The following is a 13,871-nucleotide window of genomic DNA, read 5'->3' on the forward strand; positions in this document are numbered from 1 at the left end:
AATTATTTTAGCGGTAGTATATTTCGACCCCAGAAACACGATATGAGGTTTTTTCGCGAAAAAAAAATGAAAATTTGGAATTCTTTGATTTTTTTTAGTTTTTAGTTAAGATCCATAATTTATTGATAATTTAATTCTCAAAATGTAAGCAGAAAATCATTTTTTTGGAAATTTTCAAAGTAAAATAACTCGGTTATTTTGGACTTATTTAAAATTTTGTAAGAAGAAAATATTTTTATTTTATCGAGATCTACCCAGCACTGAAAATATTAGCACTTATTTAAGATTCGCTCTGTATAGGATTTATATTCCACTCTGAGAATACCAAAATACCTTTTGTTTAAAAAAAGAAGCATCGAAATTGTTGAAGTTGTAGTCAGTTCAGGAACCACACAAAAATACATTTTGAGCTTTTATACAGGGTCTTAAATAAGTGCAAATATTTTCAGGGCTGGTAGATCTAAATAAAAGAAACATATTTTCTCTTTACCGTTTTTCAAATAAATCCAAAATATTCGAGTTATTTTACTTTGAAAATATCCAAAAAAAATATATATTTTGTTCAAATTTTAGGAACCACTGGATCTTTTCTGGATTTTCTTTCTTGTAAATTGTATAAAATTAAATAAATTAAAATATTTGCACTTATTTAAGACTCGTCCTGTATAATGTATGGATAATAAGGATTTAAATAAGAGACAATTTAACTTTTTATAGGTATATTTAATTAAACAAAATATAAAAAAACTAAACGCTAAAATAAACGAGTAATAAAGTTATTTAAATTAACATTCATTTGCTTAATCGATTTCTTTACAGTCTCCATCAAATTTTCAATAGGTTTTGCATTACTTTGTCCCAAAACTTTTTCCAAAAAGGTTGGTATACGAGAAACTATATTATCCTTATTATTTACATCATTTCTTCGTAATACACCATTTTTTATAGCATTCAATGTAGTTTGTCTCGTAGCTTCAAGATCATTCATTTGCGATTCTATTAATTTTTCTTTTTCGATCAGATTTTCTCGAGCTGCTTTCAGTATGTTCTTTTTAACAACTTTCTGCAAAATGTTTAAAGGATCAGCATTAGTATTTTCATATTTTTCTTTAAAAATACTATTTTCTTTTGCTCCAGATAGATCATTATTGCTTTCCAAGTATTTATTTCTTCTAACAGTTTGCTCTTCGTTGTTTACTTCAATATTGTGTCGACTTTTCAAAAGTTCACCATCTTGATCATACTTATCATCTTTTTGTTCGTCATCTTGTTCTGAAATAAAATGTCTGAGATTGTAACGTTCTTCTAATTTTCTCCTTATATCATCAAGTAATAATTTTTTAATTTCACTGATATCTTCAGTAGTTTTCTCATCTATTTCTGTATTTTCTTCTCCTAAATTCGTTATCTTTTTATCTATATTCTTCTGAAGAATATTTTGATTTACGTCAGGCTCATTATCCAAATTACTAAGTTTCGTTATTCTTTTATTAGCAGTTTGTTGTTCAACATTATTCACATTTTCTTTTTTCAAGTCTCCTGAAACAATTTCCCATTCAACGTTTCCTTTACCATCATCGTTTTTTTCAGTCACTCCATTATTTTTATTCCACTCAATTTTTTCTTCAGTTACACCTTTTCTTGACTCAGTTTTAAGAGCAATAGAGTTCTCCAAAGAATCTAAACGTTTCTGATCAATAAATCTTTTCCTTCTCAGTTCAAAATACCTAGGATGCATCAAACTATTCTTCAAGTTCTGTTCCTGAATCAGAGCATACAAAGGCAATAATGAAGGATGATCTTTTACAAGTGTCAACACGTCAACAGGTTGCCAAGGTTTTAAGTCTAAGGTTAAAGGTCTGTACTGTCCAAACAAGAAAGGCAACTCGTTGTTTAAAAGAGATCTTTTTGATCGTGGTGGAGGTATAGTGTTTTCATTAATGTCAGCTTCAGCAATTAGATCATCAAGCGTTTTATTCCTTTTATCATGTTTGTCGTTCAAAAGGACTTGAACATTTGATTTCTGCTTTTTTTCTTTCAAACAATTTTTGCAAGGGACTTTGTTTTTCTGTATTGTATGTTTTCCTAGTTTCTTTATGTCGTTCTTTTTAAATTTCATAGGACCATCCTTGGCAATTGTATTTAATAATGCCCTCCTTTTTCTAGCAAAGGCATAGTCAAGATCATCATAAAAATTTAACTCATCTAGCCCATTCTAAAAAAACAAAATAAAAATGTAGCTTAGTGGTAAAACTGTTCTAATAATGGAGAGGAAATGTAGCATATAGATAAAAAAAAGCGATAGAGAATAGATAGATACGAATCCAAGTTGCTCGATACAACAGAACAGGACAATGCTTGAGAAGAGGGGAAGAAAGTTTTGACAATACAATGTCAATAAAGAAAGGTTTATTTGAACATTACATCGATCGAACATTACTGGAGATACGAAGATATTATGTTGTGTAACAAAATAATGAAATGCAGGTATGTAGTATCCAAAAGAATTGCCATACGATTGAAAAAAGGCGTCAAAGACGGCTGGGGAATGACAATCGATAATAATTTTTTTGCCGAGGTCAAACCCGAGATGTCATTTACTTGGCCCGTACTCTACTTTATTTTTTAATGGCGTTTACTGCCAGTTAGCTTTAAGAAGGTAGTAATTTGTTTTTATAATGATTAAAAATTATTTATAAATGGTGTAGTTTAAATTCGAGAATTTTTTTTTTAAATAGACTTGTGTGTCTGTTTTTTAGTAAATAACGTCTACAGATGAATCTCGCCAAAATTATTATCGATTGTCATTCCCCAGCCGTCTTTGACGCCGTTTTTTTTTCATTCATACGGTAAAATATTATATGTATAATATGGACCGGTAAGGTAGTATGTACGATGGAACACATTTGTATGTAAATGTGAAAACAGTGATGTGAGAGGAACTATATATGATTAAAAATATGATTAAGGCATCTTTTAACCGGCCAGGACAAGACATGAAAAACATTAGACGATCAAATTAATTTTTCCAAGGCTCCTTGATTAAAAATTAGTGTTTTTAACACAGCCATGGCACTCTAGACTGAAATTTAAAATACGATTTTTTTAAGCGAAAATGTCAAAAAGTTGACACATGATACGTCATTCTATTCAGGATGCCATTTTCTATCTAATAAAGTAGAAAAATACCGAGTGTGTGGTTTAAAAAATCAAAAGTTGTAGTCATTTCCGGTTAAACAGGAAGTGACCAAAAACAATTGAATACATTAATTTTCACTTTTGAGACGCACCTCAAAAGTGGCTCACCCTTTTATAACTTTTTTATTTTTTCAGATAAAAAACGAGATTTGGTATGTTAGTATATGACATAAAGTAGGATTGATTGACGTTATTTATTTATTTATCGTATGGCAAGCACATCGTTTAACAGATATTACAAAATAATACACGCAAAAATATAAACAATACAAAAAGATATAAAATATATAAATATAAAAAGAACACGGTATATCACAAACAAAATACGCTGATATTGATTGACGTATTCAATTGTTTTTGATCACTTCCTGTTTCATCGGAAATGACTACAACTTTTGATTTTAAATGGCACACTCGATTTTTTTATTTTATTCGATAGAAAATGACACTCTGAATAGAATGAATTTGCTCATATGGTATTTGAAATTGTAACACGCAGTTCATAACGACAATTTGACTCGAAATACCAAGTGTGTGGTACCAAATTATTCGTAAAAAATGCTTTTTTTCAAATATGCTAATGAGCCACCCTCGTTCCATTTGAAAAAATTGAGATATGATTAAAAATACGATTTAGGCATATTTTAACCAGCTAGGACAAGACACGAAAAACATTAGACGCTCAAATTCATTTTTCCAAGGCTCCTTGATTAAAAATTAGTGTTTTTAACACAGCCATGGCACTCTTGAAATTTAAAATACGATTTTTTTAAGCGAAAATGTCAAAAAGTTGACATCACGATACGTCATTCTATTCAGAATGCCATTTTCTATCGAATAAAGTAGAAAAATACCGAGGGTGTGGTTTAAAAATCAGAAGTTGTAGTCATTTCCGGTGAAACAGAAAGTGTCCAAAACAATTGAATACATCAATCAATCCTAATTTTTGTCTTATACTAACAGACCAAATCCTGTTTTTTTATCTGCAAATAAAAAATTTTATAGGGTTGAGCCACTTTTGAGACGCACCCGGTATAGACTTATAGACAGTGGCGTAACAAAAATGGTGTGCCTGTAGGCCTGGGTGCAAAAAATTTTACCGGGCCCCTATTACACCTACATATTTCAATACTTATATACTAATCTGAATAATATGCACTCATATTTTGGGTTAGAAATAACATTATCAAATTAATTTTTATATAGTATTATTTATTACTGCAACACAGAATATGCAACCGAAAAACATATATAAAATATCAAATAAATAAAAAAATAAATAAAAAGAACAACTAACTAAAATAAAATAAACAATGTAAATAGAAACATGGACATGTTAAAATTGGTTTTTCCTTGCTTTAGCATGGGCGAAAGTTGACACAATATTACCAATGTCTATTGTACGAGCAACTTCATTTTCTATTGAAATAATTGCCAAAAATGGCAATTGTGGCAGTTTCTGGGCACCTCTCGTAACTCAGCTGCCTTATCCTCCCCTTAATACAAACCATTAGGAAACTAGAGTTTTTGTGATTTTGAGTTAACTAGGTTGACCAGTATAATTTTAACCTAACCTAACCAACTAGCTTAGTTCTATTTCTATTCGATGGTACAGAAATCCAGTGACAATACAGCAAATTTCCTTTTTGTCAAATTTAATGCTCTAATGAAAAATCACATATTTCCAGTTATTTTTATTTTGCAAAATAAAAAGGAAAACACAGCTACAAAATTGCACAAGAAATAAGTTATTTTCGCGATAGCGTGTGCTAGTTAAGTAGTTAAGAAGACATGTGATAGATAAGAACCTAGTTCAGGATCGCCCGATTCTGCTTGATTCGCGATAGCATGTGATAGATATGGAAATGCGGCCCGGGCCCCCTGAGGGCCCGGGCCCGTGTGCTTCGCACACACGGCACATCGATAGTTACGCCACTGATTATAGACATTACATAAAAGATGTACTATCTAGATATCTAGATGTACTATACCTATATTTAACACCAATGAGTAAGAGTAAAGCTAGAAAACAAATTATGATATGATATGATAATATTAGCATCAACTAACAGAAATGTGTCATTTTTAAAGCAAAAGGAGAGTACTTACAAAAACAGACATATCACGATTCTTTTGTCCGTTATATCCATATGTATCCTCCCAAGGATACTTATTTTTCTTTTGAGATTCGAACCACGGTAGCTTTATTTTTTTCACCTTTCCAATGTCTAGTTCTTCCCTATAAACTTCAGAAAATTTGCTTGGGCCATTTCTGTTTCTTATGCTTATTGGCATCCATCTTCTGTCCATATCCAGGTTGAGTTTTTGTGGTTTTTGCTTCTGTTTTGGTTGGAATTGGTTCTTGTAGTACCAATCTTCGTCTGATGTGGCGAAGTTTGGAAATATGTCTTCTTCCACTCCTAGGTTTTCCATGGTGAGTTCATCTGAGTCCATGGAATTTTTGAACAATTCGTCATTGTAATGATCTAAAATAAAAAGAATAAAAAATTAGAATTAGAAAAAATTTAATTGACACAAGTTGATTAAATAAATGTCTGATACGCAAAATACAATATGATCGAAAAGAAGTTATTCGTGTGAGTCAGCTCTTCAATATAGAGAGCTTCTTCATAGAAAAATCATATAAACAACAATAAAATTGTGTTAAGTGTATTTGTTGACTTACAGCAAGCATTTGAGACGATTAATCGTGGTTTGATAATTCGTTAATTAAGAAATTACGCAATTAAGAAATTATGGAGTGACACTTAATTTTTTGAAATGGATAAAGAACTATGTCAGTGATAGATACCATAGAACTAAGTTAGAATATAATATTTCTAGTGAAGTCAGTAGTGAATTGGGCGTTCCTCAGGGTAGTGTACTGGGACCGCTCCTTTTCATTATTTATATAAATGATTTAGACAGCGTTTTAAAAAAAATCGTTCATAAACCTTTTTTCTGATGATACTTTAATTTGTGTTGCTGGAAATAATTTTATTGAAATAACTAACATTTTAAACAAAAAATTAGAAATATTTTACAACTGGCTATGACAAAATAAATTAAAGTTAAATAAAACTAAAACAAAGTGTACCTATGATTATAGGTACGAAAGCAAATTGCAAAAATATATACAACTTGGGATAAATATAAAATTAAATGACTCAGAAATCGAATATGTAACTGAAATAAACGAGGGGTTTCTCACTTGGGTAAAAAATGTACATGTACTGCCAAAATATCATTTTACTGTCAAGCGACTGCCTATGACTGCCATGTAATTATTATAGGCAACTGCCGTAAGACTGCCAATGAGAGCCAGCGACTGCCAAGAAAATGTACATGTAATTCCAATTGTGAGATACCCCTCAGAAATAAAGTATTTAGGTTCTATCTTGGAGCCACAGTTGTTATTTTCAACATGGCGTCTAAAGTTCTTCCTTTCTGATCAACAGGATGTTAGAAATTTAGAAAAAAGTAAAATTTCTTGCAATATCTGGGCAACTACTTTAGATGCTTTCGTCAATTTTGGTATAATATGGTGCCCAAGTATAGAAACAGTTTTTTTTAATAATTGTTGTTTTTTTATTTGAAGTGTCCATCCAGTGGCATCCGTATGCACACAGCACTGAATTATTTGTTTAAAATGAATGGTACGCCACTGCTTTTTTAAGAAAATGTTTTTTTTCTTGGTTGTTCATCCTTTTTAAACAAAATTGATCTCAAGAGTTTTTCTTGTACTTCGAATGGTTTTCGAGAAAAAAAAATCAACTAAATGTCTGCCTTGACGTTCATGTATGCTGGTTTTCTAGCGATTTTGAGATGTGCAATGTATTTTTTTCTCGAAAACCGTTCCATGTACTAGAAAATCTCATGAGAATAATTTTGATAAAAATATTAACAATCAAGGAAAATAGTATATTGTTTTATTAGGAGTAAAAATGACACTTTTCTTGGCGAGGTTGTACGTATGTTTGACGGACGAGCGTTGGCGAATCCGACATACAGCCGAGGTACAAAAGTCATTTTTACTGCGAATAGAACATGCTATTTTTTTTCAAACGCCACAAATAAGTTTTTAAACAATTCCAAACGTTCCAAATAATATAAAAATATTTAAAAGTCATACTTTGTATGTAATTATCTATCGAGAAACTATAGTTACGCTCGTTGAATTTGACATTTTATGTCAACTAAATAATATATTTTCGTACTTTTATGCTTAGGCGTCAAAGTACTTTACTTTTATGTTTAGGCGTTAAAATGACTTTTTTATATTGTCAATCGCATCTGAAAAATTAATTCTTTTGTGACGTTTGGAAAAAAATGTTTTTTGAAAAAGTCAGTAGCGTACCATTAAATTTTTTCATTAAATTACAATTTTTTAAATTTTTTCTGCCCTGTAGATCAGAAAGGAAATACTTTAAATCCCATGTTTATATTAACTTTTTGTCCAAAAAAATATATGAGGAATCAACCCCCTGTATAGCATTCAATTTAAAAATATACAATTTTAGTGTGAGCATATTAAAGACATATGCTATATTCTTTATACTAACAAAATTACCTTTCATTCTAAATGTATCTTCCGGTTCGTCCCAATACTTCCTCAAAAACTCCGGCTGCGTCACCGGTTTGGGCTTCCCCCAAGAACCCTCACTCTTAATTTTCTTCTTTAACATATCCAAGTTAATATCTCGCTTCATCAGCTTGAATTTAGGCGGACTCTTTTGATTCCTGGCAAATTTCTCGAAACGCTCCTGGCTGAACTGGTTGTTCTTGTAGAAATTCGCTTTTTCCTCCAAGAGAACATGGTTTATGTCTCTTTTACCAACTATATGGTTGGGTATGTGGATGGTAGCTTTGTCGACCAGCATGTCTAGTTCGGAACTGGTCAGTTTGATGTTTTTCTTTGCGGCTTTCTCTTTGGCTCTGCGCTTGATGATTTCTTCTACCTCTTTGATGGTGAGGAAGAGGCTGTTGCTTGGCACTCTGAAATCTGAGGATCTGTAATCTAGTAGAAATAACAATCAATATACAGAGTGTCCGCGGATTGTTTTTACAGTAGGAAAAACTTTTTTATTATTGACATTTTGAGAAAAATGCAATGTTCATAAAAAAATTGATTGTTCTAAAATGGTTAATCTCGTTTATACTTTTCCAAATTTCCATAATGTTTTAGAGAAAAATAAAAAAAATATTGTTCAATTTGTTGAAGTCCTTTACTTTTAAGATAAGTTAGGGTGTTGCATTTCGGTTGCAATTGAGGATTTTCTTTCTTACTATGAAACATATTACCTCGTGCTTTAGAGCTACTTTTTGTGAAACTAGTATATCAAAAATATTCGAAATAATGGAAGTAAAACCAAATGGGAGAAATTAAAGAAATAAACGAGATAAAATAGGTGAATGAAATGAAAAAAGGAACGAAATTAAAGAAATGAAATGGCTGACATGAACGAATTAAACGAAATAAGAGAAATGAAAAATAACAAAATGACCAAAATGACTAAAATCAATAGAATTTACAAAATGAACGAAATTAAAGGAATGAGAAAAATGAACGTAATGAACGAAATAAACGAAATAAACTAAATGAACAAAAAAGTTTTTAATTTTGGCTAAAATGAATGGAATTGGCAAAATAAATGAGACAAACAAAATGTAAAAATTACAGAAATAAAGGAATTAATGGAAACAAAGAAAACAAAGGAAACAACGTATATAAACAAAGGAAATATAATAAATAAAGGACATAACGGGCATAAAGAACATAACGGACATAAAGGAAATAAAGGAAATAAAGGAAATAAAGGAAATAAAGGAAATAAAGGAAATAAAGGAAATAAAGGAAATAAAGGAAATAAAGGAAATGAAGAAAATAAAGGAAATAAAGAAAATAAAGGATATAAAGGAAATAAAGGAAATAAAGGAAATAAAGGAAATAAAGGAAATAAAGGAAATAAAGGAAATAAAGGAAATAGAAGAAATAAAGGAAATAAAGGAAATAAAGGAAATAAAGGAAATAAATAAAATAATGGAAATAAAGGAAGTAAAGGAAGTAAAAGAAATAAAGGAAATAAATTCAAAGAAAAAAAAATTAAATAAAAAAAAATAAACGAAACAAACGAAATAAAGAAAATACAGGAAATAAACGATATAAACGAAATAAGCTCATAATTAATAATAATAATTAGATAAACGAAATAAACAAAATTAACGAAGCGAATAAAATGGCTGAAATAAACGAAACGAAGGAAATGAGTCAACAAAGGAACGAATAAATAAAATATAGAACAAAAGGATGAATATTATAGTTGAGGGTTGGAACCTTTGGTGTTACACAGCAAAATAAAACCACTAAATCACGATTATAACGATGATTATAAACTGTGTTTATAATCATCTGCTGATGATGCTAACATGGTTAGGGAAACGCGCGTCCAGTGTAAAATTATAAGTGTTTTGGTGTATTGTGGTGATTTAGTGTTTTATTTTGCTTTAAAAGGATGAATGAAATATGGAACCGTTGTGATTTAAAAAAAAAATTTCCTTCTATCTTTTTCCCTAGTTAAATGCAATAGGAATTATAAATGCGAGGTATGCGATTAGGTATAAATATTTATTTTTGATTAAAAAATATAAAAAAGTTACTCTCCGGCCGGGAATCGAACCCGGGTCTCCCGCGTGACAGGCGGGGATACTTACCACTATACTACCGAAGACTTACGGAAAGTTAGTGCAATCTGCTATTTATTCAACGTAGTAATAGATTTACTTGAAACTATACTTTAATGATGAAAAATCAAAAATAGTCAACGAACAAAGGCTAAAAATGCATTTTTAAGTTGAAATATTAAATTTTAATAGTAAATATTAAATATAGATTAATAATTTTATTTTACATCTGGAGTAGACTTGAGATAACGAATGATAACTACACTCACATGGCAAAAAAACACAACTTAGAAATTTTTGATCTACATAGTTTAAAATGTTATATTTTTTTATTTTTATCTCTATTTCCTTCATTTGTTAGCAAACTGTATATAAATACATCAACTTTAATACGTAAACTCGTTTATTATAAACTTATATTATGATTTAAAGTTGATAGATTTATACCTAGATACCGTTTGCTAAAAAAAATCAAGGAAAGAAATATAACATTTTAAACTAGATCAAAAATGTTTCCGTTGCGTTTCTTGCATCTTAATAAATATCCAACTAAAAGATTTATTTGCTATTTAACGAAGTTTTTCAAAGCAGTGTAGAATACCTATGTTGATGATTAAGTACCTATACATATAGTACCTGGTTTAGTTTCATATCCGCTTTTCTCATGTTTCCTTTTCTGGTTTTGCCAATAAATGCCTTCAAATGATCATGAAGCAAATCTTTCTTGTCACCAGAAATCAGCTTGTTCTTTGGTCGATCTTCCTGTATAATATTTTTTTCTATTGCTGTCCTTCTTAGTCATTTTTTCGTAATATTTTTGGTCCTGTTCCATTTCATCCAACATGCTTTTCTTGATTCCTCCAGTGTAATTTTCTTCTATCATAGAAAAAGGATATTTTTTAACTGAATTTGATATTACCCTTATATTACTTTTAAAAAACAATATGGGAAAAAACTTCCCCAAAAACATCATAAAATAATACTTTTCGCTGTAAAATAATACCGGACGATCGAAAAAAACGGCGTCAAAGACGGCTAGGAAATCACAATCGATGGTAATTTTCGCGAGGTCAATATCTAGATATAATTTACATACACAATTCAAATAAAAATCAAAAATTAGCACTAATTATAGAAAGATTAAAAAACGATAGGACGTTTTCAGACACACATATGTTTTTTCAAAAAAAATATTTTTTCTTGAATTTTAAATTACACCATTTAAAATCATTTTTACTAAATCTATATACCGGGTGCGTCTCAAAAGTGGCTCACCTCTATAACATTTTATTTTTGCAGGTAAAAAAAACAGATTTGGTATGTTAGTATATGACATAAATTGGGATTGATTGACGTTATCAATTGTTTTTGGTCACTTCCTGTTTCACTGGAAATCACTACAACTTTTGATTTTTAAATGTATTTTTGTAAATTTCCTGTCTCACAATATACCGTTTGTGTCCAGGAAGGGTTCATAGTTTCATAGTTGTCGATTTTCGAAAGAAATCAGTACCTCTATATTATTTTCTATATTTTTCATTTTATTGATTTTATGGAAAGCACTGTTCATTAAAATGTTGTATCCTATGTTATAGAGCTTGTTTCTCTCTATAATTTCCTGTCTCACAATGTACCGTTTGTGTCCAGGAAGGGTTCATAGTTTCATAGTTGTCGATTTTCGAAAGAAATCAGTACTTATATACCGTATGATCGAAAAAAAACGGCGTCCAGTTGGCTGGGAAATGACGATCGATGACATTTCCCATATAAATTTACATATAAAATGACAGCGATCTTCATTTCATAGCCAACGCTGACGCCGTTTTTTCTCGATCACATGTATTATTTCCTATATTTTTCATTTTATTGATTTTATGGAAAACACTGTTCATTAAAATGTTGTACCCTATGTTATAGGGCTTGTTTCTCTCTATAATTTCCTGTCTCACAATGTACCGTGTTTGTATCCAGGAAGGGTTCATAGTTTCATAGTTGTCGATTTTCGAAATAAATCAGTACCTGTATATTATTTCCTATATTTTTCATTTTATTGATTTTATGGAAAACACTGTTCATTAAAATGTTGTACCCTATGTTATAGGGCTTGTTTCTCTCTACAATTTCCTGTCTCACAATGTGCCGTTTGTGTCCAGGAAGGGTTCATAGTTTCATAGTTGTCGATTTTCGAAAGAAAACAGTACCTGTATATTATTTCCTATATTTTTCATTTTATTGATTTTATGGAAAGCACTGTTCATTAAAATGTTGTATCCTATGTTGTAGGGCTCGTTTCTCTCTAGAATTTCCTGTCTCCACAATGTACCGTTTGTATTCAGGAAGGGTTCATAGTTTCATAGTTGTCGATTTTCGAAAGAAATCATACAGGTATTGATTTCTTGTTTCTCGTCTTGAATCAGTACCTGTATATTATTTCCTATATTTTTCATTTTATTGATTTTATGGAAAACACTGTTCATTAAAATGTTGTACCCTATGTTATAGGGCTTGTTTCTCTGTACAATTTCCTGTCTCACAATGTGCCGTTTGTGTCCAGGAAGGGTTCATAGTTTCATAATTGTCGATTTTCGAAAGAAAACAGTACCTGTATATTATTTCCTATATTTCATTTTATTGATTTTATGGAAAGCACTATTCATTAAAAGGTTGTATCCTATGTTATAGGGCTTGTTTCTCTCTATAATTTCCTGTCTCACAATGTACCGTTTGTATCCAGGAAGGGTTCATAGTTTTATAGTTGTCGATTTTCGAAAGAAATCAATACCTGTATATTATTTCCTATATTTTTCATTTTATTGATTTTATGGAAAACACTGTTCATTAAAATGTTGTACCCTATGTTATAGGGCTTGTTTCTCTCTATAATTTCCTGTCTCACAATGTACCGTTTGTGTCCAGGAAGGGTTCATAGTTTCATAGTTGTCGATTTTCGAAAGAAATCAGTACCTGAAGATATTCTTTGGTACCTGTATATTATTTCCTATATTTTTCATTTTATTGATTTTATGGAAAGCACTGTTCTTTAAAATGTTGTATCCTATGTTATAGGGCTTGTTTCTCTACAATTTCCTGTCTCACAATGTACCTTTGTGTCCAGGAAGGGTTTATAGTTTCATAGTTGTCGATTTTCGAAAGAAATCAGTACCTGTATATTATTTCCTATATTTATCATTTTATTGATTTTATGGAAAGCACTGTTCATTCAAATGTTGTAGCACCCTTGGTATTTTTTTACTTTATTCGATAGAAAATGATATTCTGAATTGAATGACATATCATATGTCAACTTTTGACATTCTCGCTTAATAAAAAATAGTATTTTAAATTTCAATATAGAGTGCCATGGTTATGTTAAGAATACTAATTCTTAATCAAGGAGCCTTGAAAAAATAGATTTGATCGTCTAATGTTTTTAGTATCTTGTCCTGGTCGGCTAAAAGATGCCCAAATCGTATTTTTAATCATATCTCAATTTTTTCAAATGGGACAAGGGTGGCTCATTAGAATATCTGGAAAAAGCATTTTTTTTACGAATAATTTGATACCACACACTTGGTATTTCAAGTCAAATTTTCGTTACGAACCGCAAGTTATAATTTCAAATAAACCATACGCGAAAATGTCAAAAGTTGACATATGATATGTCATTCTATTGAGAGTGTTATTTTATATCGAATAAAGTAAAAATATACCTAAGGAGTCATTTAAAAATAAAAAGTTGTAGTCATTTCCGGTGAAACAGGAAGTGACCAAAACAATTGAATACGTCAATCAATCCTAATTTATGTCATATACTAACATACCAAATCCCTTTTTTTTAACTGAAAAAATAAAAAAGTTATAGAGGTCGTGAGCCACTTTTGAGACGCACCCGGTATATAAAATGTTAATGTTTATCTGTGTCGTCTCTACTTAAGTAACGACTTGCTCTAGAAAGTTGCTTTTTTACTAAAAGATAGCTAATTGGCTCTTCT

At 30.3% G+C, this 13,871-nt stretch overlaps 1 protein-coding gene and 1 non-coding gene across 2 annotated transcripts; both read right to left on the reverse strand.

Annotated features, from left to right (window-relative positions):
• Positions 1-722: 722 nt before the first annotated feature.
• On the reverse strand, positions 723-10,723 carry LOC115880254. Its single transcript, XM_030897432.1, has 4 exons — positions 10,516-10,723; positions 7,769-8,215; positions 5,308-5,684; positions 723-2,215 (listed from the first exon to the last, which is right to left on the reverse strand). The coding sequence occupies exons 2-4, from the start codon at positions 8,076-8,078 to the stop codon at positions 755-757; spliced, it is 2,148 nt and encodes a 715-aa protein (XP_030753292.1). The 5' UTR covers positions 8,079-8,215; positions 10,516-10,723; the 3' UTR covers positions 723-754.
• Trnad-guc lies at positions 9,855-9,926 on the reverse strand. Its single transcript has one exon. It is a non-coding gene; the product is annotated as a tRNA-Asp (tRNA).
• Positions 10,724-13,871: the final 3,148 nt, after the last annotated feature.

Source organism: Sitophilus oryzae, unplaced genomic scaffold (assembly GCF_002938485.1).
Source record: "Sitophilus oryzae breed Bouriz unplaced genomic scaffold, Soryzae_2.0 scaffold_1620_pilon_pilon, whole genome shotgun sequence".
Taxonomy (NCBI): Eukaryota; Metazoa; Arthropoda; class Insecta; order Coleoptera; family Curculionidae; genus Sitophilus; species Sitophilus oryzae.

Coding starts and splice junctions, on each gene's coding strand:
- LOC115880254 (XM_030897432.1), bottom strand. CDS start 8,078: ATGCTGGTCGACAAAGCTACCATCCACATACCCAACCATATAGTTGGT. Junction 5,685..7,768: donor AGATACATTTAGAATGAAAG/GTAATTTTGTTA, acceptor TTTTTATTTTAG/ATCATTACAATGACGAATTG. Junction 2,216..5,307: donor ATCGTGATATGTCTGTTTTT/GTAAGTACTCTC, acceptor TTGTTTTTTTAG/AATGGGCTAGATGAGTTAAA.